The sequence below is a fragment of the Panicum virgatum genome, unplaced genomic scaffold (genome assembly GCF_016808335.1).
Source record: "Panicum virgatum strain AP13 unplaced genomic scaffold, P.virgatum_v5 scaffold_4394, whole genome shotgun sequence".
NCBI classification, from domain to species: domain Eukaryota; kingdom Viridiplantae; phylum Streptophyta; class Magnoliopsida; order Poales; family Poaceae; genus Panicum; species Panicum virgatum.
The window spans coordinates 41450-66098 of NW_024376384.1; the positions used below are offsets into that span (position 1 = coordinate 41450).

Consider the following 24649-nt stretch of genomic DNA (forward strand, 5'->3'; position numbering starts at 1 on the left):
CCCTTACTATAACCATCCCACTCAATCTTTTACACCGATGTTTCGTACTCTCTCGACCAGGTCATCATAAGAAAATACTGCCAAATCTTTCCGAAATGAGAGAAGGAGGGAAGGCGCGCTACAACTAACTGCTGAAAACGCAAGATTAGCGCTAAGAAGCTACCCTAGTTTAAGTACTAGCGTCCCACCCCAACGTTCTTGTACTTAAAAAGACTCTCCCCCGCTTGCTGCTCGCCTCAGCCAGACGTGGCTTATGTAGTGGTCGGCATTCCTACGTGCTCCGACTGATCCCCACTGGAGATTATATGAGGGGTCTTGGAAACTGTCGTGACGCTTTGGTGACGAAGGTCACCGGGGTGACTATGGAAGGATTCCGTGGTAGTCTCTGACTCCCTCCAACTCAATCAATATCAAGAACATGTCGTTAGCATGGGGTTTGGTTAGGCTTGGTTGAGTTTGTAAGAAAAGATAGTAGGTTGAGGGGCTTCATTGATTAGTAAACCTACGGTGCTGGTAAGGTCGGGACCGTGGTCGTCCGTCTCCGCTTTGCCGGCCGATAAGATCACTGAGATTGACCAGCCAGCTGGGTAGGTTTGGCTATTCCTTTCTATTGAAAAGGAGTCAGCTGTCTGCGCGAGTCACCTTCCTTAGGCTCCGAGTCACCTTCTTCTAAGCTCCGCTGGACGACACGGCATTCTCGTTCTATAGGCCGGCCGTACTTGTGATGGTTCCCCAGAATCCAATAAATCCACTTAGGTCTACGTTGCCGCGATATTGTTCTATGGAAGCGGGTGGGCTGCTTTTTAGAAGTTCGGCCCGGTTTTTCATTAAAAAAAAATAAAGGGGGGGAGGGATTGACCTTTCTAACGCATATTCCGTCGTACCGGCATAGCCCCACTGATTTGTTTTCGATCGGAGCATCAAGCAGCGCAACCCGGTTCTACTTGACTAAGCCCCGTGCTCGTCCAAGGAGGGAGTTTGCTTTACCCAACTCCCCTTTTTGATAAAAAGGCAAAAACCTCCGACCCGACATTCATGAGTTTCGAATGAAGAATGAAGAGTGCCCCTCTTTTTTTTCCCTAAATCTTGGATTTGGAAGTTGGTAAAGACCCACCCCTTGTTTAAGTCAGAATGAGTCCCGAGACATTGGCTTCCGCCAACAGTGAACTATTAAGGATCGCATCCCGCGCATATTCTACATTATAGCCTGCAACTAATTCCGCTTCCGCTTCTGGGAGATCAGACGGAGCTCGATTCGTTTCTGCTAGACGAGGAATAAGGAACATAACCAATACGGGGAACAAGGGAATACCGGACCATATCTGCTTTTGCGCCATGACAATCTCACTCGAATTACAGGGACCTACACATATTAGTACAGTATACCGGGGTCCCCGGCCAGAACCACACGTGCAAGTTTCCCTGCATGTGGCTCGTCCGTGCTTTTATCCGAGGCGCTGCCTGCGACTCTGCATGGGAGAAGAGGGCTGAACTGCAAACTTTCGTGTTCAGAGCATTGCATTGTCTAAGGGAGTAGGGTGAGTAAGCAGCGCCTACCAGGCTAAGCTTTCGTCGAAAAGGCGTCACTGCTTCCTTTTCGGCGCCCGCCCTTTATTTAGATGTTGGGGCAAGGCAAGCCCAAGGAAAGTCTAGGTTGGTGCTCCATCTCGGCCGGCATCCAGCTCTCGAGAGGGTGTGGTCCTTGAGCGAACTAGTCATGTGCTGTGTTGCCCCAACGCAGGGGCATTTGGTGAGGAGCTACGGTCCGGTGGTTGACAAGCCACTGATCGGAGGCGACTGGACTGGAGTGCTTTCATCAAATGATGCATGTGGGCTGAGCCATTCCCATCCCAAGTGGTGGCCCGATTCGGCCTGGCCTGGTCGGAAAGAGATTCTAAATCTCGAATATGCGCACCGAGAATAGATATCTATGTTAGCTAGCGGGGGCGGGCTTTCCCCTGGTAGTCCCGCTGCGTCCTCTGACAGTCCGTCTCGTCTCATCTTTCTTTGGCTATACTTGTAGCCAGCCATATTAGCTCCACATTCCACCCTTTTTTATTTTTACGAAAAAGGCAGTCATCAGTCGCCCCCTTTCCTATTTAGCTTTGCTTGCTGCCTATTATGAGAATAGGTCCCGGTTCAAGCGGCCCGCCTTTCATCATCATCTATACCAGCTGCCACGCACGATCCCATAGGAACGATTTCATCGCCCTAAGAAGCAGAACGCGCCATCACCTACAGCCCTTTCCTCTGCCGGGGACTTTCACGAAATGAAAACGGGCGGCATCATCGTATGCTCGACATTAGTTGCCCTGGTGTATATCCCGGAGTACTCCTATGGCCGATCTGTCACCCATACATGAAGGCCTTGGCCCCGTCCCGTGTGGAGCCCCCCTTACGGCACGGCTTAGTCAGTTATTTTCTTTTGTCAGAGTGGATTCGGACCGCCACTTCTCTGAAAGCATGGTTCTTGCCTCCCTCTCTCCTCCCTCCTTGGAGCTCGTCCATTCGTTGGGTGATCCCTTGCTCTCACGTTCGAGTGTTTGCTCGTCGTTTAGGCCGGTGAGTGACATTTTTGCTCATTGCAGTCACCTCCGGGGTTCTTCGCACCTGGGTAGTACCAGGACCCTTGTGCCCCGGACTGCACTGCCCGCCCTATGACCCAAAACTCAAAACGAGCCTTGCGACGAGACGCGGACATTCCTCATGCTGCGGTTCCCTCCGGTCCGTTCCCGGGTTGGGTTAGGGGAAGATCCGAGCGATTGCCTTCGCGGATCCAAACGTGCTCACAAGGCGCACAATAAGAATAAGACCAATAGAGACTTCATAAGAGACCATTTGAGCTGCAGATCGTAATGCTCCTAGAAAGGCATATTTCGAATATAGAGGACGTTCCCAACAATCCACGAGAATATCATACCCAACTATGAACCGTACGAGCACATCCTCTGTCACCCCCACCGCGCTTACGGCTCTATACCCCAACCCAACTTGCTCTGGCCCTGGGTCCTCCCGCATCTCTTCCTCGGTAAGCGGACCGTGGAAGCTGGGGGGTATCCGCTTGGGACTGATAGGAAACAGCATATCTTTTTTTTCCCTCCTGACCCCTAAAAAAAAATCTAGTTGCAGTCCGGTCGCGTCGGAGACATCCTTATCAGATTTTGAGGCTTCGTCGTCCGGCTCCTCCAAAATTATGTTAGGATCGGCTGGCTCATCCTTATCATCCGAAAATAAAACAGAGACAAAACAGATTTGTTTCAATGACATATCTAATCAGACTTAAATTGATGTCGAAGACACGATCATTCACATCAATTTCTGCAGGCAGGAAGGGCGCGGAAGCTACCGTTTAACGAATGCAATGCAAGCAAGGTAGCTTGCTTACTCTCCATCTAGCGTGCGTTGGCGGCAAGGAAAGAGGCATTGGAAAGACTAGACCATACACATTAATTAGTACAAGAAAGAGGCATTCGGGAAGCGACTAGTCGCTTCTGGCGAAGCTTAACAAAGGCCGACTACTACATAGAGACAACTACCAGTCATGAGCGATAGTAAAGCTGTCTGAGGCAGAAGCAGTCGCTTGACGGACGAAGCCGAACCGATACGATAGGCGGGCGAAGTGAGCGAGACCAAGACGGGCCAGACGTGGAGTGGCGAAGGGGGCCTACTATACGTATACGTGATTAGTAAGCGGTTCATCGAACGAAAAAGAAAAAGAGAACTATTGAACAGTGTGATTGATCAGACAAGTACCAAGGAGCAAGAAAACGTATGCGCTTTAGCAAGGGATGAGCGCTCAATCCGTTGCTTGTTCTTTCGGTAGCCTTCTTTCATTTCCGAATTTGCTTGCGAGCAGTCCTTGCATTAGTATGAGTTCGTTGACCGCGTAATGGCGATCCATCTTGATGACGAATTCCACGATAACGAGAAATAGAAATTAATCGTTCGATGTCTGCTCGTTCCCCCCTCTTCAATTCCCAATGAACAACATGATCTTGAGCTATCATTTTTTCAATTTGGTCGATCTGATACTTAGTTAACTCATTCATCTTGATGTTCCCACTGATACCTAATTGATAACGAAGCTGAATGGCTTTTTTCGGTCCAATTCCATCCATTTTTGTTGAGGCAATTCTGACTTGTTCATCGGGAAGTGATCTAGCTCCTGAGATATATGACATTCTTTATCCTTCTCTTTTCCTGGTCTTCTCGGCTGGAATCTACAATGGTTGTCTCCCGAACAAAAGAACCATCTCTATCTCTTCTGATATCAAGTATTTTTATTTCATGCATTTAGATAATGAGACCTGGCACATACATCAAAGATGTGATTATTAAGTGGTGCATTAATATGGATAGGATCTCAATGAACATTTCTCGAAGAGACAGTCTGGGTGAGTAATTCCTCGTATAGGAAAACCTACCTAAGTATAGGAGACTCTTTTTCGAGCAAGTAGTTAAGGACTAGAATGAGTGAAGAGGAATGGTACATACAATAGCTTGTGCTTCTCACTCAGGAGATATGCATCTCCTTTCTTTCCCAAGCTAGGCAGGCATGTAAAGAAAAAGGATGGCTCGGCATGAAAAGATAGCCACTTAGATAGGAATGATCAAGGCATAGGTCTGCTGATAAGAAATAGGTAAATCTCTAGGCAGGCTTTTGATGGATCTCCTATTCTCGGTAAAGGAGAAGAAGGCGGAACTATTCACCCTAGTCTCCATCCTGAGAATCTTCTGACTCAGAAACCTATACACACTCACTAAGGGCCCCTCCTTACTTATCTACACTTATCTTTTTCCGGTTTCTTGAGAAAACTATACTACTTGAAAAACCAAATCATAGAAACTACACTATATATGAGTTTATGTCCCGCGTTTCAATGGGACTCCCTGGCAGTACGGTGCTCTTCAAGTGTGCTTCTTCCCCCTTCTCCCCCTTACCATGGCAAGTCCTTGGGAAATAACTCCGATGGGCAGAAAAAGGAAGGGGTTAAGAGACCCTCCTGGCCCAACCCTAGACACTCTAAGATCCTTTTTCAAACCTGCTCTGCTCCCATTTCGAGTCAAGAGATAGATAAATAGCCACATCCCATTGCACTGATCGGGGGCGCTCGTAGTGACTTAGGGGGTCGAAGACCAAGAAGTGGCTTATTTATACCAAGCATTCCTCTTATGGCTAGATCCAATCTCCTGGTCCCTGCAGAAAGGAAAAAGAATTTCACGTTCTTCCTTTCAGGAAGGGAGGATTAGGGAAGTCCTATTGATTACTGCTTTCTCCAGACCGCCGGGAAAAGCATGAAAAAAAGGCTCGAATGGTACGATCCCTCCGTCACCCCAGAATGAAAGGGGTGATCTCGTAGTTCTTGGTCTGTGAAGATGCGTTGTTAGGTGCTCCATTTTCCCATTGAGGACGAACCTCAACCTGTGCTCGAGAGATAGCTCTCCATACACTGATAAGGGATGTATGGATTCTCGAGAAGAGAGGAGCAGGGTGGGATAGAAGGGTAGTTTCTGAGTCGAATTCTTGCCTTCAGTTATCAGGTTTAAGTGCCGTATGCTCCCTTTCGTTTCTAGTCTTTTACCAAGGTTTTGAGCTTTTAGAAGTTTCAAAGGAAGATTGGCTTCGGGAGTTGGAGTAAGCATTCCTCGTTTCTTATGTTTTAGCCAGATAGAAAGAAGAAGTGCCGGCTTACGAATGGAGTTCTCGCTTCTACAGAATAAAAGACAGAAGTCTGATTTGTTGTTTCTAAGTTGGCTTTCTCGGTATCCGCTATCAGCTTTAAAAGCAAGTAGTGAGTTTGCAAGCTAGTAATAAGGTTTGAGTTGCCGTGGTCGATAAGTCGGTGGTTTCTTTCGTATTAGCCAACTAGACAGCTAGAAGAACGAAAGATTGGTTGAAGTTTCCATCCTTTAAGTAGTCGTTTCGTACCATGCTCAAGGAAGTTTGTAAGTAAGCCATAAGAAGAAAAGGCATAAATCCCGGGCATAAGAATTCCGGTTCGTTTCACTCCTTGTAGTAAGTGCTGCTGCCGGTTATAGAGTTTGACTTCATAAGTTAAGATTGCACAAGTGACCTATCATTTAAGTAGTTTGAATCCCAGATAGAAGGTCAAAGGTGTAGCTGTCGTATCCGGAGTTTGACAAGCCAATTATAAGATTCAAAACAAGTAGTAAGAATGGAAGTGCCGAAATGAGAATTTTAAGCCGTGGTTGAGCTGTCGTTTCATTTTTTTTAATAGCTCCCATAAGAAAGACTCAAAACATGATGCTGTTCACTCTTATATTCTCTCTTTCGTATCTATAGCTTTAGCAGCCCAAGGGAGTTCAAAAGTCAGGTAGAAGCTTTATTTAAGGTAGAAGTTAAGCTGGCTATTAAGTATTCGTTTCCTACGCACTAATAGGAGTTATAAGTTTGAAGCCCAGCTAGAAGTTTCCTATCTTTAGTAGCCAGGCATAAGATTGTAAGTAAGCTCTCCGGTTTCAAACAAAAAGCTAAGGGTACAAAGTATGCAAATCAGCTTGGCGAGTATTACCAAGCAAGTAAGTAAGGAATAAGGGTTCGAGTCGCTTATAAGTCAGCTAGTCGTATCTCTGGTATTGAGCTGTCCTATCAATCGGCCATGTTGTATATTGCCGATTACCACCAAAAGTCAGAATAGCTCCTTTAAGCGCAGTAAGAAGAAGTGAGTAACTCCTTATGAGCCCAACAACGCTCGGTAGTTTCTACTGTTTGAAAAGGTTGCGAGCCTGAAATAAGAATAAAAGCAGTGATTTAGGTTGTCGTTGGCGTATCGCCTTGTTAATTATCCCTCTCGGCTATAGTCTTTTACCAAGCAGTACTCAAAATGCCTCTCCTACTTGGCTTATTCATCGCTTCGAACGCCGGTATTTGTTTAGTAAGTCAAAACCACTACGTTAAGTACGTTTGTTTAATAAAGATCAAATGCAGAATGTCCTGATGAGGCTGTCTTCTAACAATAAAGTGTCAGTCCCAGATGAAACCCAGCCTAAGTTCCTATTTCTTTCTCAAAATGGAAGGCTAGCGCACCTTTCTTTGCTTCTTTTCCCCTTGACCTTATAGCTGGAAAATCCTCTGCCTCCACTATCTTTTTTCCCCCACTAGCAGCAGATCTTGCTCCCACTCCAGAGTTACTTCTTAAGCCCGAAACCCTTATCATGAGAAGTACCCCGATCCGGTCGCTGATCTACTAGCTTCGTCGTTCTTAACCACTGAAGAGCTGAGAACTTAACTCTTTAATGAGTCGCTAACGGCACTCTTTCCAAAATGCTTGTTTAGGGCTATAGAGACTAAGGAGTCAAAGAGAGGTTTCTCGGATTGGAGTAGTGTTTTTTCAGGATGCCAGGTGTTGAGGTATCGTTATGAGTTATTTCGGAGACACGTTCAGTGCAACGGGGACTTTTAAATCATTGTGTGCTTATTCAATTTTAGAAATACCCCTTCTTTCCTTAATGCAGCCTGTCATCACTAACTGGATGGATTTTCCTCTATCTATCACTTCATTCAGCTTTCACAGGATCCCGACGTACTGGTATTTGATGCGAAGAAAGTCGAGAGAATCGAATAATAAATAAGGTTATTGTAGAGGACATACATGATGCAACTCTGAAGGAAAATGAGGCTGACAACAGTAGCTGGATAACTAAATCCTTTTTTAGCTTCATTTCAGCTGTTCCTGTACCGGAGCATTCACGACATTCTCCTAATTTGGCAATACTAGCTAAGCAAGAAAGAAAGCTGTTCAAAACGGAATGTACCGGATTTTTAGCACGTACAACCATCAAACCAGAGACCAAAGCAGGGCTCGACAAAACAGAAAGTATCATGGTACGTCGTCCTTCCTTGAAATGGAACTTGAATGCTGGAGCAAGAAGACGCATTCAAGTCGATCTATTACGACCAGCGCGGTTGTTCGTATTTCATTTTCTTCTTCCAAGCCGACGCTCTTCTTATAAAAGAAAGCACTCACTGAATTACTTACTGAATCTCGTCTTTCTCTCGACGCCGAGAATTTTGGACGTGTCCGGGTCGATCAGAGGTTCGGCTTGCTTCTCCCCCACCCTCGCCTATGAAATGGATAACCCTTGCAGCCATAGCAGCTGGATTTTAAGGGCTTCTGTCATTATCTCATTGGATTGCCCCTTCTCCATTAATATGCAATAGGCGTAGGCGAGAATGTCGATATCGGTCAAATCCGGACTGATCGTCCTTGAAATTACAGTCCTCGCAAGCTCCACCCAGGAGTGCCCCCCCCCTGGAAGTGATTCAATGGCTTGTTGATCAAAAAATCGAAATTCGAGGACATGCGCAATTTCCTCGAGATATCGATTGGCATTCGAGGAGTCGACATTCTCATTTGGAAGAAGCCGAGCTCTTCGCCATATTCCCAGACGCGACGGGGAATGGGTTCCTGGGCGAGTGAAGGAACACTCCATCTGTGGAGTGCGAAAACGAATAGGATCCCAATACCGACAGCAGCTCCAACTGAAGCAATTGAAGCTAGGTCGGTATTCTTATGAAAAAAATAAGAAATGACTTCCTTCATTTTTCTAGGTGTCACCTTAGTTCCGCTTCTTGCTCTAAGCAGAAAGACTTATCTGAAATCGCAGGTGGTTTTTTAACAAGAAAGACATAGGAATAAATAGGCTTTATCATTTAGCGCAATGCAGAAGGCACTACCATCTTTGATGAGCACTGTGGTTCGGGTCACAGCTATGACGTTACTATACGTCATTTTGCTGGTCAGGTGCGAGGTAGAGCATGCCTTTGAATTAGTAGTCGCGTCGGTGCGGATACCAGACCTTCGATCAAGGACCGGGGCGAGCGGAATTGGAAGGAGAAGCAGCTCAGCGCACTAGAGTAGAATTCCAAGAAAGTAAGCAAGCGCACTAGATTAGACAGTAGCAAATAGCGAACCGAACCTTCTACTCCGTCAGTCTACACGCAGAGGAAGAAATAAATCAATCAAATTACGAGAAGCTTCATAAAGCGCTTCTTTAGGAGTTAAACTTCCATTCGTCCATATTTATAGAAAAAGTATCTCGTGTTTCTTAAACCCAGCTACCTTGGCAACTAGTTCTATTCCATGACACTTGACCAAGCCTATTACTTATCTTACCTAGTAACTGACCGGTGCTTTTGTGAAAAACGCATATCAGCTATCTCGTGCTTGGCTATTTCTGACACCTTGCCCTGGCTAGACCTGTGAATCCCCTCACCACCAATTTGAATACAAGACTGCCTGGTTCAATCCTACCACTTTGAGTTGAGGGCAGGCCACTCTTAGAACTTTTCTATTGAAAAAGAGAGGGCCTATTCAAAAAAGAAGTTTTCCTATAGCTAAAAAAGAGTATCAGCTATGAAGCCCCTGAGCTAGAACAGAATATTTCCAATAAAGCCATCCATACCCTACGCTCAATCAAAGGGATGGCCGAGCGAGTTTTCTAGAGAAAGAACCGGAAGGACGGACTGACTTAAACGAGTTGTATTGTTAAGTAGTAAGCGCCACCACACGAGACAAGCCTTCCCAGGCGCGGAGCAATTGGTGCTGCATCGAAGATTTTCGTAGATAGACAGATCTTGCTTTTCTTTTGGAAGACAGTAGCGGTACCAAGGTGATCCAATGAAGAGGTAGACGCTATATGCTGAAAACTTCGTTCGTTTTTTGTTCAGATAGTTCAGTTGGTTGGAGCAAAGGACTGAAAATCCTTGTGTCAGTGGGTTGGGAATTATGCCTAGATCCCGTAGAAATGGAAATTTCATTGATAAGACCTCCTCGATTGTAGCCAATATTTTCTTTTTTTGCAAATAATTCCGACAACCTCCGGGGAAAAAAGGGCATTTACTTATTATAGAGATGGTGCGATTTGACTCTTTTTTTTCTTTTCTTTTACAGAAAGAAGGCGAGGCCGCAGCCTCCCTAGGCTGCGGGAAAGAAGAGTGTGTACGGGGTCTTCTTTCACTTTTTGTTTTGGTGTTGGTGAGGACTGGGATAAGGGCTTTCATCCCATAAAAGAGAAGTGAGTCCGCATGTCGGCAAATGATAAGGCAAAGAAATGAGCAGTCCCAAAGGAATGAACCGGAATATCCACCTTTAAAAGGAATTAACTGAAGCAGCAAATGCGCCTGTTCAGGCAAATGCTGAAAACAGAGCTAGCACCGATGGAATTGCATAAAAATCTCTTTCATACGCTATATCGTCAATAGATATCCGCCTCTGGATTTGTGTTTCATACGCGCCTACTTGATTTGACAAAGCACAAGAAAAGAACATAGGTGAACCTCAGGAAATAAGAAATGGACGGATGAGCATTCTATCTCTAAGCTTTTCTCCCTTGGCACCGAGTCTAGTATATACTAGTTTCTTTGCTTCTCGAAGAGACGTATTAAAAGTTTGATAGATAGATAGATGATGCCCTGGTTTTTCCAACTCGATCATGCACATTTGCTCGCACATATTGGAAGAGTTCGCAGCCCTAATGGATTCTTCCTACTTAGGTAAAAAGGTTCTCGTTCCCATGAATCTTGATCTGCCTCCTGGCATTGATAGCGATTGATCTCTCTTTTTTGAGGGACCATAGGCCTTAGGCTTAGTCCTAGAAGGTTGAATGCTTTCGCTACGCCCCGCATAATGAAATCTATGTCTTAGAATTAGGAATTAGCTTATATAAGCAATTATCAGATCCTTCCTCTATCTCATAGTCAAGTACGGAGTAGGAATCAATAACAATTGAATAATACATAATTATTGCTGCATGCATGTTCACCTAAAGCATTTCTTACCACTTAAGTGAACGAGGGGGATATCAGTATTTTGACTGACGGCTGTTGTCTAATTATTGAAATATAAAGTACATCTCTAACTCCTGGCTAACGCGAATCATTCAAAAACTACTTATCGGGTTGGGCAACCAACACGTGAAATCGATGCCGGGCGACACTTCCTTCAATTAATTGTTTAGGTTGACTTTGGCGGAGCATTCAATCCAGGTTTGGGAATCATTCCGACTTCATGTATTTGCCCTAGCCTGTTGGGAATGTAGGTGTCCGAGAATGAAAGCTCGGCAACAGAGCAGACCGGAAGAAGTATGTACCTCATGAAGCAAGGACTAGCCAGAGCTAGTAGTATGGCCACATTTGCCGGATGAATCCGTTCACTGCCAGCTTCTCTATCGCACTGGAAGACAGCCTAGAAAGAGTGCAAACAGGAAGCATAGATCCTTGAGAAATAGAGGAGCTATGAGTGCTGTCCACAACCTCTAATGTTCCGAAAGAGATAATCCGTCACTCGCTCCAGAGACCTCAGTACCGTGCTAACTCCAAGAATTTCCTTCTTTACTACATAAAAAGCATCAGCTGCTGGATAGAAAGCAAAAGCATTTATTTATAGCTGACAGTTAGCTTTCGCTAGATTTCTTTCTTATCACCTTTTCTTTTACATTTGTTTTGATTGTAGATTGGGTCGGTGTAAATAAAGGGTGAGCTCCAAACTACAGTGGGAAAGGCCGAGTATACACCAACCATACTTTGGAATGAGAAGGAGATCCTAACTAAAAAAATAAGGCATCTGATACTATGCTTCAAAGTCCCGTTTGGTCACTTTCAAAAGAAGGATGCGCCGCTATTTTATCATCATCTGGCACTGCTTGCCTTGCTTTATTCACTGCAAATCCTAAGCCGGCTGCTTTTGTCTTTCACTTATTCTCTGTTTCCAATTGCTTAACTTCTCTTCCTGGCACTTGCTGGCGTGTAGTTTGACATTACGTTTTTTCTCTCTTCTCTACTGTTGCAGAATACAGTATAAACATGTAGTTAATCAAGCATCAGCAAAGAAGCAAAACAAAAGCAAGTCTTTACTTTCAAAGTAGACTGAAAAAATTTAGTTTAGTGCTAACGCCCTCTAGTGCATTAAATCGGACATTTGACTAGCCGCGGTACACGGAGCTGCACCCCTACTCATCACCTATATATATATAAAGAATCTAACTCGCGCAAGAAAGCGATTGGAGGAAGGCATCCAAGAAGTATATGATAAGAATATGAGAAAGGTAGTAGCTAAAATAAGGAAAGCAAGTTTTGTATCAAGTAGTGTTGAATATAGATTATAGGGAAGCAATGAAAGTCTTTATCAATGCTTAGCGCCCTTATCCCGGCTTGTGAAAGAAAAGGTATAGGACTTGGACAGCGAGTTGAAGTGCCAGTTGGAAAAGTTGAAGTTCTAACTACCAAAGAAACTGGTATTTTGGACCGATAGGAATCGGAATAGCAACCTGACTAGAAATGAATAGCTGACTAGCGTACGAACGAGTTGGTCAGGCTATGAATGAAGGCTACTACTCTTCAGGAAGAAGGTACTAATAGCTCGCTCAGAGGTTCAGTCAACCTCCTCACTCTTGGTCTGGCGGGGCATATTAGATATAGTAGTGGTGTTTTGAAAGCTTCTTATTGAGTCTAATACTATAGTTGGTCAGGTACAGCTTGTTATACTAGGGATGATTTTTTGAATCATTGAAAAAGCAATAGTCTTAGTAAGTTTAAGAAAGGAGAATACCAAGGTTGAATCGAAGATAAAAGTAAAGCTGGTCACACCGCCGATGAGTTGTGTAGGAAGGATTGCTTGTCAAGCTCTTGCGGAATTTTGACTTATTATTTTGACTTATGGCTCAGAGAAAAACCCTTTTCTAGATTAGGCGGGGCTCTCTACGAATTACGAGAGAGATCTCCGAAAGTATAAGCGAGACGCTCTTACACCGGAAAGATAGTATAAGCTAGTTCTCACTAGCCGGGCCCTTACTCCTACTACTCACCAGCCGAGCCCTTACTCCCATCTACTACTTCTTATTAAAGCAGCAAGTGCAGAGGGGAATTTCGCAAGCTAGGAGGAATTTTAAATCCTAACTAAGAAACAATCAATCAGTCCACTAAGTCTGTTAAGTAAGAGTTATACGAAATACTCTGATTCAATGTACGAGTGACTCAATCCCAAAGGTCAATCCAGCCAGCCGATTTTATACAACAAAAGAGTTCGCCATGGAAAGATCAAGTCTAATGACAGACACTGGTAATTCTCTCACTGGGCCAGCCACTAGAATCAGTCAATGAAAAAAGCAAGCAAGGAGATGTCCTCACTGGACATTAGACTATCCTATTCGTTAAATCCTTTCTATGTTTCTGAGACCCGGAAACCAGTCAAGTAAGTAGGGATTTCGCCCTGACTTCACTCTTGTGTGTACTACTTTAGGCTCGTAATAGGCCGGTCAAAACAAGTACTTTTGTTTGGGGCTAGGGCATAATTCCTTCCCTCACTTCACTACGACGAGGAAAAGCATTGGACTAGCTATGATATTTGGCTAGATAGAGTGGAATGTGAAACACACCAATGTTGAGTAGGCAATTAGCAAGGAGAAGAAACACTTCTGCCAATCCTGGAGTTCTAATCTCTCTTCCTCACCGCGGGTAATTCGCTGACTTAAGATATGAAAAAGTGTGGAAAACGGGTGGTTGTACTTTCATCGACGATAGGAAGAAAGAACTACAACAATAATACCGATCAATAGTATTTCTTTCAATATCTACTGGTGCCCCCATGTCTCATTGGACCGATGCAATTGTGTCTTTTGGTCACTTTATTTTGGTTGAAGACCGCGGAGCCTACTTCATTCAGTCAGACGCTTTTTGACAACAATTTAGAAAAGGTTCGGAAAACACTTCTTGGTGGTTTTCAAGGTCCACCTCCATTCGTGTTTTGACTTCGTTCGTCATCAAAGAGAGATTTATGCTGTGCAGTTGACTCGACCTTGTGCCAATACCATACCTAGCAATAAGAAAGTCACTGGCGGCCTGGCCCGTATTCTGAAATCGTTGAAGAAGTTCTTGGACTTCCTCTTCTGTACATGCCGAAGCGTCGGCAACAAGCCGATTTTTTAGTTCTTCAAAGCGCTCTAACGAACCCACTAAAGAGTTTATTTTACTTGTTGAATCAGCTTTTTTGTCTATATCCCATATATCCACCATATGATCAATGATGTCGTCCGTCGTATTTCCAGGAATATGGAGCGTTTCAACCCGGTCGATTACCAAACCCAATTCTTTTAGTGCTTTTGTTGTTCTCGCTGAATCTTCCTTTGGCTCCGACTGGGCCTCGCCGGAAACCGAAGTCTCATCGTCTTTGACGAAATCAGGTTTGTTCACGGAGGAAAAGGACTCCGGGAAGCTTCGTTCCTACATTCTTCTCTCAAAGGCATTCCTTTTTTTGGATTTGCATTTGACAGTTGGCTGGGAAAACAACAAGAAGGGGCTAAGATCCTCGTTGACAACATGAATTCCTACGCAAGATACCGAATTGGATCCATAATTCATAGATGGGAATTGATGAATCAAAGAAGCAGTAGGAATGGGTCAATGACACTCCCTCCCGATGCTTTGCCAGAAGCTCGTTTTCTAACAAAAAAAAAGGAAACGTTTCCTTTTTTGTTAGAAACCCAGCTCTTTCCTTTCCCTTCCTGACCATGAAACAGGCTAGCGCCTTTTATGAACTCTTATCCAAAATCTCTCATCAATCAAAGTCTGTTCCTTCTACTGCACCCCAAGCACCTCCGGTTCAGGTCTTTTATGATTGTGACCAATTTCCTGGCCCGTTGGAAGGCCAAAGCAGCCCAAGTGATTGATCTCTCCCCAGAAAAGGAACAAGTTCGGATAATGATGAATAACATGAGTAGGCAATACCATGACTATTTAGATTTCCAAGCGATGACCACTTATGACTCTTTGATTGAAGCAGCCACTCGTATTGAAGATGCTATCTACAATGGGACTCATGGATCACAGGTCAAAGAGGCAGATCCAAAAGGAAAGAAGATAGCCCTGGGGGGAACAAGCAAGAACAGTGAAGTGAATATCTTGTCTGACGGAAAACCAAAGACACTCAGGACTTTCACTCCGTTCGGCATAACTCTCAGCCGCGCCTTGGAAAATAAGCTTAAGAAGCATGGTGTACTGACGCCTTTTCCCCCATCTCCGCCACCAGATCCTCTTCCTCCTAGGTACAAAGCCAATGCCTACTGCAAGTACCATCAGACAAAAGGCCAAAAGTGTTTAAGGCTTAAACATGACATCCAAGACCTTATTGATTCAGGGAAAATTGAGCCGCCAAGGGCAAACCGTCCTAATGTCACTACTAATCCCCTACCCACTCATGCTGTACTTCCTCCTGCCAATATAAACATGATCGAGCCAACATTGTCGAGTTGGTAGTCTCTGACTCCCTCCTTATTACGCCAGCCGGAGAAAAGGGAGAAACCGATGGTAGAGACATGACTGGAATCCGGGAGACTGACGAGATTGAGCCCCCACCTCAAGTTCATATGCTCTGGTGGGATGATTTCAACGATCAATTCCCAACCCCTCCTATTACTCCCTGAAAGCCCAGCAAGTGATGAATCCTTTACCCTTGCTCATATTCTGGAAAATCTTCCCATGTCATAAACCTTCCATTCAGTATAGGTAAACCATTTAGGGAGAATGGGTTTTTAGGTCTTTCTCACGTGTTTTTTTTCGCTCGTCAAATGTTTACCTATCTTCCGCGGAGAATGGTCGATCGGTTTTCTTCTTTTAAAGAACTTTGTAAATGAATGATCCAGAGAAAAGACAGAGAGATATTTACTTTTTTCACATCTGTAACTACATTCTCACATTATTGATTTTTTTATCTTTTTATGCGATCGGAAAACGAATGAGATCAGAAAGATAGGCGGACGACTTGACGATAAGGTCGGATGTTTCCGTGAGCAGTAAGCAGCGGATCTCCCCTTTTTTTGGGGAAAGCTGGTGGCCCTTTTGGCGTGTTAATTCTTTCGACGGGGCGGCCTTCTTCGTTCGGTAGATCCGGTCGAGGTGGTTTTCGTTTACCAGCGCGTAGGTGGTTTAAGTTCCTATGACCGAGTCTTTCTGGCCCCTGTGAACATATTTTCTTAATGTATTAAAGAGGGCCTCTCTAACCGGTGAAAAGTGGTAGGTGTCCACTAACGGCTATTCCTGGCTCGGCTCCGATAACGCAATTCCGGGAGGAGTCGGTAGTTGGGCACTGGATCCCTTCGGACCTGGAGAACGTGTGACACTGGGTCGGGGTTTGGTGAACCAACAGGTCGCTCCTTTAGTTTAAGTATCGGGCCCCTTTTTCGTTGCCTAGGTTACACCTTCGGAATACCCCAGACGGGGATTTCGCTCTATTCCCCCCAATCTTCACTTTACGCCACGCCGACTCTCCGTCGTGGAATTAGACCAAGGGTCGAAGACCCATACCATAGGACCCCGTCTCCCGTATCTTATCTTTCGCACGTAGGAGATCGAGACACTGCCTTAGGGCTATGGGGAAAGTAGATCGATTGCCCAAGAATTACAACTACATAGAGGGTCTCTACAAGTCTATAAAGAAGTTTCCAAAAATTGATCGGTAGTAGTCCGGTCGCACCCGAACAATAATATTCCAGAGGGAAATGCACCTAAGATCAAATATTTTGAGCCGGCTTCCGTGGAAAATTCAGACTTTCTTTTTGATGCTGCGATCACATAAAAACATAAACTTTGAAGCTCAATAGCTAAATACATGGCAATTAAATCATGAGCCGGGATCATTAAGAGCATACTGCGAGTAGGAAGTGGAATTAATACAATGAATTCAAAAGCATCAAACCTCTCTTTTTCGAAAGAATCGAAACACATCGAAATGGTACCAGCCGTACTTAATAATAGAAGGATTTGGCAGAAATATGTAAAATTGTCCCTCCTAAAAAAATGATTCCAGAATAAATGGGCAATAGTTAGGAGAGGTGCGCCAGCGGCGAGCAGAAGCAAGGTTATTAGATACCGAAGGAAAGCCCGGCCAGAACCACACGTGCAAGTTTCCCTGCATGTGGCTCGTCCGTGATAACTTCTTCGGATTTGCGTGAACTAGCGGACCGATCACTAAGTGGTTAGTACCTCCAGCATGAGCGAACCTTTTCTGAACTGGTTAGGAATGGGCGCCACTATCCCAGCCCGGATCCAGCCGGGTTCTATTGATCATGTCCCCTTCCCAACAGTTGTACCTTGTCTTGGGGCGTCTTTCTTTGGCTTTACTATCAAGCCCGCCGGAAAAATCAAAGTCTTTCTCTTCCCGTCCCGGGTCATGGTGAGGCGAAGGTGCGTCCACAGAAGAGGAAATCGCAATGCATCTTGCTCAGCAGGCGTAGCTTGGAGTGGGAGTGTTGCGGGAGTAAGGTAAGGAAAGTGGCCTAAGAGAGGAAGCCAAACAAACCAACCTGGGCCTTTTGAGCGCTGCTAAGCTAATATGCGCCAGAGAAAGAAAAGGAGGTAACTATTCGGTCCGGAGCATTGATTCCCCATAACGAATAGGCTAACTCTATCTCTCAATTGCCTATCCTGTGCTCGAGAAGGTCCCCCAGTTCCTCGGCAGCACCTTGAAGTGCATTTAGTTGTATAACTTTAGACTGGGGATATTCCCCACTCCATGGCATCTTTCGCTCATCCATTCAGCCCGCCCGCCCAGACGCGGCGCCCTTTCGCATTATCATCTACCGCCCTTTCTTTCCTCCCGTCCCTTCACGCATGAAGATCGTCGTATGTATGTTCGACTTCGGTTGCCGGTGCAATAGAATTGGCGGGAGTATATTATGGCAGGATCAGTCACCTGGGCAAACCAACCCTCCTCCAAGAAGAATTGTGCTATGCCCCCCCCCGATATCCCTATAGAGCGAAAGAGCTGCCTGGTGATCCCTAGGTTGCAGCACGTCCGGTCGTTAACTCCTCGCTAGCTGCCGCCGTTTCTAGGACCGACCGACGCCTCACCTGCATGCACAGGTACCTACGTAGTGTAGTGTCGGTCGCACATTCATAATAGCGTTCGGACTCATGTGCCTTCCTGAACCAGGGGAGTTCCCTTGCTCCTGCTGCGTACGATTAGCCAGCCTTGCGGCGGCAAAAGGATTAGGACGTCCCCCCATGCTAAGGTTCCCTGCGGTCCGGCCGCATTAGGTTAGGGAGCTGGGCGATAATAGCTCCTCCGCATCCCAAGCGCGCTGCCCTCCTAGGCGCGCAACACTAAGTAATCCAAGCCAACCCACATTACTAACTAACGGTGGATAATCATCTTTCTTAGAGGTACTAAATACAACTCCATGAATGAGCAAAATGAAGGTTGCGTTAATGAGAAAGATCTCTGGGGAAACCGCTAAAAAAGATTGAACATGTGGTTCCGAGTTTCGATAACTTCTTCTGCTTTCATTTCCTCTCCTCCGTCTGCAAAATCACTGAGTTAATTCAAAAGTCCTGTTAGGTCACATAAAGGCGCTTGCTGCTTCAAAAAAAAATAGGAATGCATGCTTAAATATGCCCCCGCCCCCTATTGAGATCTTCATATTGAAACAATAGTAGCGCATGCTCATACTCAGCCCTTTCGAGCTGAGCTTGGCTGCGGGCTATTCCATCCCATAGGATCCTTTGCGCCAATTCATGGCACCTCCTGGAAGTGGTCTGTGCATCCAGGTAATCCTGGTTGTGCGAAACCACCTCCAAAAAGAAGATGGATCCTTCATTCTCCTGCAGATCTTGATAAGCTGCACGGAGAATAGAAATATTCTCCGTCCCACGAATATGATCTAAATAGGAGCGAACCGCCTCTTCCAAAATGTAGGGCTCGAGGGGAAGTACGGCTTCGCTTCTATTATACATCGAAATGAAATCTTGGATAAGATCTCGTCGTAAACACGAGATCTTTTCCTCTATTAAAAATAAGTGTAGGCGCCCAGGAATGTCCTCCAGAGGGGTGTTGTGATTCAGCTCCTGCTGAATGAACGCAACCCACTCCGGATCCTGGTCATAAAGGCTCAGATAGAAGTTGAGCCCTTCTAAATGAGCTAGAGCCTGTGGGCTTTGAACCTCCGGCGGGGAGACTTATAATGGACAACAATCCCAAATCTAGATGGGAGACGAGTCCCACTAGGGGGAGTAAAAAACGCAAATATATTATCACAACAAAAATGGTAACTTTTATAAACAATAACAAAGAAGGATATTTGCATATCAAAAAAATAAAAAAGGAGGAGGAATTCGAAATGAAATTCTTTATTTGCCCGTTCCTACCAAATGATTGTTTAGCCAATGAAGGATTTCGCGCCACGGAATGAATCGAGGAACTGAGGACGTTTCCAATACCGACAGCAGCTCCCGCTAAAGCAATTGTAGCAGCTCCGGCACCTATTGATTTAGCTCCTTCTAACATGTCGAGTCGCGACATGACATTGTTTCACGCTTTTCCTTCGCTACTAGAAATTTTTAGTCTAGTCTAGTTCTAGTTTCTAGTATAGTATTGTATTTCCCGTTGATGAAATTTCTAGTATAGTATTGTATTTCTCGTTGATGAAATTTCTAGTTCTAGTATAGTCTAGTCTAGTATAGTATTTCTCGTTGATTTGATTCCTGCGCAGCGATCCATGGTTGAATAATAAGACACAAACTAGATACGGAATCGCTACGTTTCTTTCTATATGATAATATATGCAAAACCAAAGTAAGTCCAAAGGAATCTTGCTCGCTCCATTCCTACGCTCGCGTACTGGCTCGTGTCACTTATGTTCCACCCCGTGGAATAATAAAGAGAAGATTGTTGGAAGATAGAAAATGATCTATTTGATATTATGGACGACTGGTTACGAAGGGACCGTTTCGTTTTTATAGGATGGTCCCGGCCTATTGCTCTTTCCTTGTGCTTATTTCGCTTTAGGGGGTTGGTTTACAGGGACTACTTTTGTAACTTCTTGGTATAACCCATGGATTGGCTAGTTCCTAATCTTTCTTTTCGATCTCTCTAGGCTAGTTTGTGTCAATTCTTGGCTCACTTGCCTTTTTTCGCTTACTTGTTCTTATGACTTGACCTGTCTATTTATAAAAAGGTAGCCCTATTCCTGTGACCCATTTCGAAAGAGCGGTAAAAGAAAAAGGAAGAAAGTCAAACTGAGTGCACATACTCCACCTTGCTGGTATGGCAAGCCTATTAACAAGGATGACAGCTTGTTATCCAAACAGCAATGAAGAAGAAACATGTGTGAGTCAAAGAAAGGTTTCAACACCCGGAATAGAATTCAAGAATTTCCAACTGTGGCTTATCTACGATAAAAGAAAGGACGGAAGTTGGGGGATGTGCATCGAAACTAGAAGATTGAACTCTTCTTCCTTACCGGCCAAGATCACTTTACTCCTAAAGACTTTCTTTCAAAGCTAAAGCTTGCCTAGCTTGCTAACCATCTGCCAAAACATTCTGTGTGGTGAGAGGCGAGCGAAGTAAGGACGACTGTCAAGAGAGAAAGGAACGAAGGAGACGAGAGCAAGTTGGAAACCAAAGCTGTAGCGCGTCAGGGCCTCTGTTTGCTCATCCCCCCTCCCCTGTGCCCATAGTTCATAGTAAGGGGCTCCAAGATACGGCTTAAAGCCTGATGTAGGAAAGGTCAAGTAAAGCCATAGTGCGCTAGTAGCAAACAACGGAGCAAGTGACGGAACTACAGAATATTAGGTAGGCTTCACTGAAAAACTCAACTTTCTATTAGGTTGGTCTTCTTGCCCATGTAGGTTTCCTATACTGGTAGTCTAGTTGTAGTTTGAGTGGCTTTCATAAAAGCTTTACAAAGTGGTAGGTTCCTAGCTCAACAGAGGAAGGATCCCCAACCAGAAGGTAGCTTTCCCACTTAACAAGCTCCTCTCGTGGGAGCTGGTTTCTATTGAATGTGACCCTTTCATTAGCTTATCTTATGGATTCTAGCCCAGCCACTTGTGGAAAGGCCTGGGGCTCTGATGAACTTCTGAGATCTAAGGTTTGTGTGCATTGCCATGATTCTGAGTCACTTGGTAAGAGCCCAGCCTTGCCTTGTTGATGACCATACTTTGATCTCCAGGACCTGGATCTGAAGTATCATTTACTAAGTGTAAAACAATGAAACTGGACGTGAGACATTTTAGTTTAAGAATTGCTAAATTAGGGCAGCCACTCACAACAGTACTTGTTACGTAAGGTACGCACCAGTGCCAGTCTCATATTGGTATTAGCAATGACCGGTGTAAGTAACAATGTAAAGCAATAAAAGAAGGTGTAAAAATAAGAAAAAAAAATCAAGTATGAATCTGTACCGCTGTCACGAGATTGATGTGATCGGGGCGCAGGTGCAGTCAGAAAAGCAACACAGTTGCCCGGCTGTCCATCATGAGGTCTGTGTAGCAAGAGGCACTTGCTTTCTGTCATCCCATATCTTTACCAAAATCAAATTCGAAATGGCGAAGCATGGAAGCAACTCACCATGCCATCCTTTGATGCCGAGGCGGGTAGTCGTCCACTGAGAAATGGACGGAGCAGTGATATCACCGTTGTGCTTACCGACAACATGGACCCCGTCTGTCAGCTTGTCGATTGGACACTTAAGCGGTTCCTCTGCTTCTCAAACTAGAAGTAAGCGTGGACCATAGCCACAAGTCAGCCAGACTATAGAAAAGTCAGCCATGGTATATGAAAGATTACGCGGCATGCAATGTCGCGATCAGAGGAACTATCTCACTCCCTCCCATCCACATCTTCTTGCCCATGCTTCGTGTTCAAGCTCCACGCTATCTTATTGCAGGTATTCGAACCAATCTCAGCAAATGGCCCACCTCAGCTTGGGATCCGGAGAGCATAGGAGGAGAATATGAAAGACGCGGCTATCTATCGCCCCCTGAGTTCTCTTTACCAAATTCCACTCTTTTTATCGGAAACATTGCTTTTATGAAAATACTGCATCATCTTTCCGTATCCTGTCTCTAAAAGAAAGAAATAAAGGAGTGAACCAGAAGCCCATCCTGGACATCAAAACTGAAAGCTCTTCTTCAGTATAACTCCTATCTGATGATACTCGTACGAGTATTCCGTGGTGAAGCCAACCCCCGCCGGCCCAGAGAAAGGTCTCGAGTGACAGAAAGCGAGATTTTACTATGATTAGGGAGTCCAATATTACATAGTCTAGTACCACACTTGTCTTCATGCCTCAACGACTTTCACTTTCATACCTTAATACCGAGCTTCCTAACCAGGAACGGCCGGCTACAACTACAGCATGAAAGAGCTGCAGAGCATCAAACTGCTTTTTAATGATACTGAAATAGATCTTTCTTCTTTCGCGCCTCTACTAAAGCCCTATTATTGGATTCACGAGACTTACGAGCATCCTGAATGAATTGACTTACCACAACTGGTGTATCTAGTATTCCCTTGTAAGATTTATTACCAATACTAGAGCAGCTAGCCTTATCTGATCCCGTATGTGTTCTAAGCACCTTCTCGTACTTAGTATCAAATCGAGTTATCCTTGAATCTATTTGGCGAGAAACCAACTCAAACTATCCCATTCGTGCCTACTGTGAATGTCTATACTTAGAAGCTACCCGCGAAAAGCACAAGCTATTCCTCTTCTACTACCAAGTAGCTCTAGCTAGCATATCTCGTCGTGCATAAACCTTACCTGCTTCTAAAACTTCTACTTACATCTGTGACTGCCTATTCCGGTCTTTCTCTAAAATAGCTATCTTTGAATTCCTACTTGTAAACAAACTAAACTAATAAATATGCCTAGCTAGCATCCGCCAATGCTTTTTACTATCCCGCGACAACAAAAGCTTAGTCCCTTGCCACGCTCGCTTAAATGTGTCTTTCTTTGATAAATAATACCAAAAGCAGAGCCTTTCTTCCCTTCCTCGACACAGTGGATTGCTTTTTTGCCAGGAAATGAGATGCTTTTCCTAGACTTTGGGCTTGCATCCTTTTCTCTACTTCCTATATTGAAAGAGTGGACTACAGAGGCTGAGCGATCGATCAAATAGGATCCTAGCTGTCAATTTCCTTGAGTAGAAAGGACAAGAATTCGCCTAAAATGCTTGTTGGGGTAGGTCAAAGAGTATAGGTTTCACCCGGCAGACTGTAAGACAGAAATCCTAGTCTCGATAAAGCGTGTACCAAAGAGTTTAAAGGGAAAGAAGCAAGGGTAAGGGGCTTTGATGAAATAGGTGGCTAAAGACTTCCGCGATCCTTCACTTCCTTAGGGAACAGACTTTCTTTAATAAAAAAATAGGGATAAGAGAGAAAACTAGCCTAGATAAGAAAAATAAAAGAGTATGGTCTACTTGCTTTTTTTTCACAATACCAGTAAATGAAAGAAACTTACTGAATAGGCCTACAGGCGCACTTCCCCATTCAGTGGTATCGAATATTACAGACGAAGGTAAGCTTGAAAGACAAGAGAGGGCTATTGGTCAAGACAAGCTTCTTCTTCTCCACAAAGAAAACATCTTGCTTGGCGATATCCCATCCCTTTGCTTGAAAGCCGAAAGGAGCTCACAAGACAGAAAGCAAGTTCCGCTCAGGTTCTGGAACCGAAAGTCGGTGCTCAGGCAAGGGATTTCCCTTTCTTTTTCAATTGTCAATTTGGATAGGAAAGGGCGCAGCATCCGCATTTGATCACCCCGTCAAAGTACCAACCTATCTATATATAGATCTATTCTCCGAGAAAGGACACCTTTTCCTTTGAAAGCAAGGTGCGTGAACCCCCCGTCTACCTCCTTTTCTTTAAATGAAATCTTTCCAGCCGCCCTCTTCCTCTCGAATAGAGACATCGCCTGCCCGCTCTGAGCCCTCGGCAAGCAACTCTTCCTGCACGCAAGCTTACGGCATACTTCACTGAAAAACACAATCCTATCCTTCCAGGGCTCGATCGAAGTCACAACATAGGCACCTACTGAACTCTTCATCTACGACTTTAGACTCAACTCTTTGTCAGGCATGCACGAGTGGTAAGGGAAAGGAATGGCTTGGATGGATTCGAAAAGAAGTAGGGAGCACCGGGTTTAGAAGGAAGATCGCGCCTTGCTCCGATCTTATTCTTCATCTCTTTACCTCTACCTACTTTACCCAATTTAAGAACTGCTTAGTGGCGAAGAAATGTGGAGACAGCAATCGAATCTAGAAGAGGCAGTACATGAAAAACAACATTGATGTGTTTTGGTGTCTCGTGCGGTCTTCTTGGACAATTGAGTACAATTACGACACATAAATGACTGGTACAAGCAGCTGACACTTTTACTATCTACTATGTAGTAGAGGTGGGTGTATAACTCAGAGTTTAAGTTGTTCTCTGATATATCAAGTTCCTTCAAACTTTTGAGACCACCAATTGACCAAGGGATGGTGCCTGTGAACTTGCATCCGGGGAGTTGAAGAACTTTTATTTAGCACTTCAGGTTACCAATCTCTTCTGGAATGCTTCCACTAAGACCATTCTGTCTCTAAATTAGCAATTCCTTATTTTCCAGTTGACCAATCTCCCTAGGTATTGGCCCCACCAAACTGTTTGATGAGAGATCAAGTGTCAACTGGTTCACCAACGCTGTTATTCCCGGGAATATTGATCCTGTGAGGTTATTCTTGCTTGCATCAAGGTGCTAGACCCGAGACTGGTTACCAAAAGCAGCTGGTATCGACCCGTTGAATGTGTTCATGTGAAGGTCCAGGATCTCCTCGAGGATGAAGGCCAGATCACGCCCAATTCGATCCTTGAAAGACCC

The 24649-nt window shown here is 44.7% G+C and overlaps 1 protein-coding gene and 1 pseudogene across 2 annotated transcripts; both read right to left on the reverse strand.

Moving 5' to 3' along the window:
• Positions 1–27: 27 nt before the first annotated feature.
• On the reverse strand, positions 28–18321 carry LOC120694248 (NADH-ubiquinone oxidoreductase chain 2-like; the record flags this gene model as incomplete). The annotated part of the gene is made up of 2 exons (XM_039977402.1): positions 28–16880; positions 18113–18321. Coding segments are annotated over 2 exons (648 nt in total), but the record flags the coding sequence as incomplete, so codon positions are not given.
• On the reverse strand, positions 7798–19775 carry LOC120694247 (annotated as a pseudogene). The gene has a single exon (XR_005683393.1). The product of XR_005683393.1 is annotated as an uncharacterized LOC120694247 (transcript).
• Positions 19776–24649: the final 4874 nt, after the last annotated feature.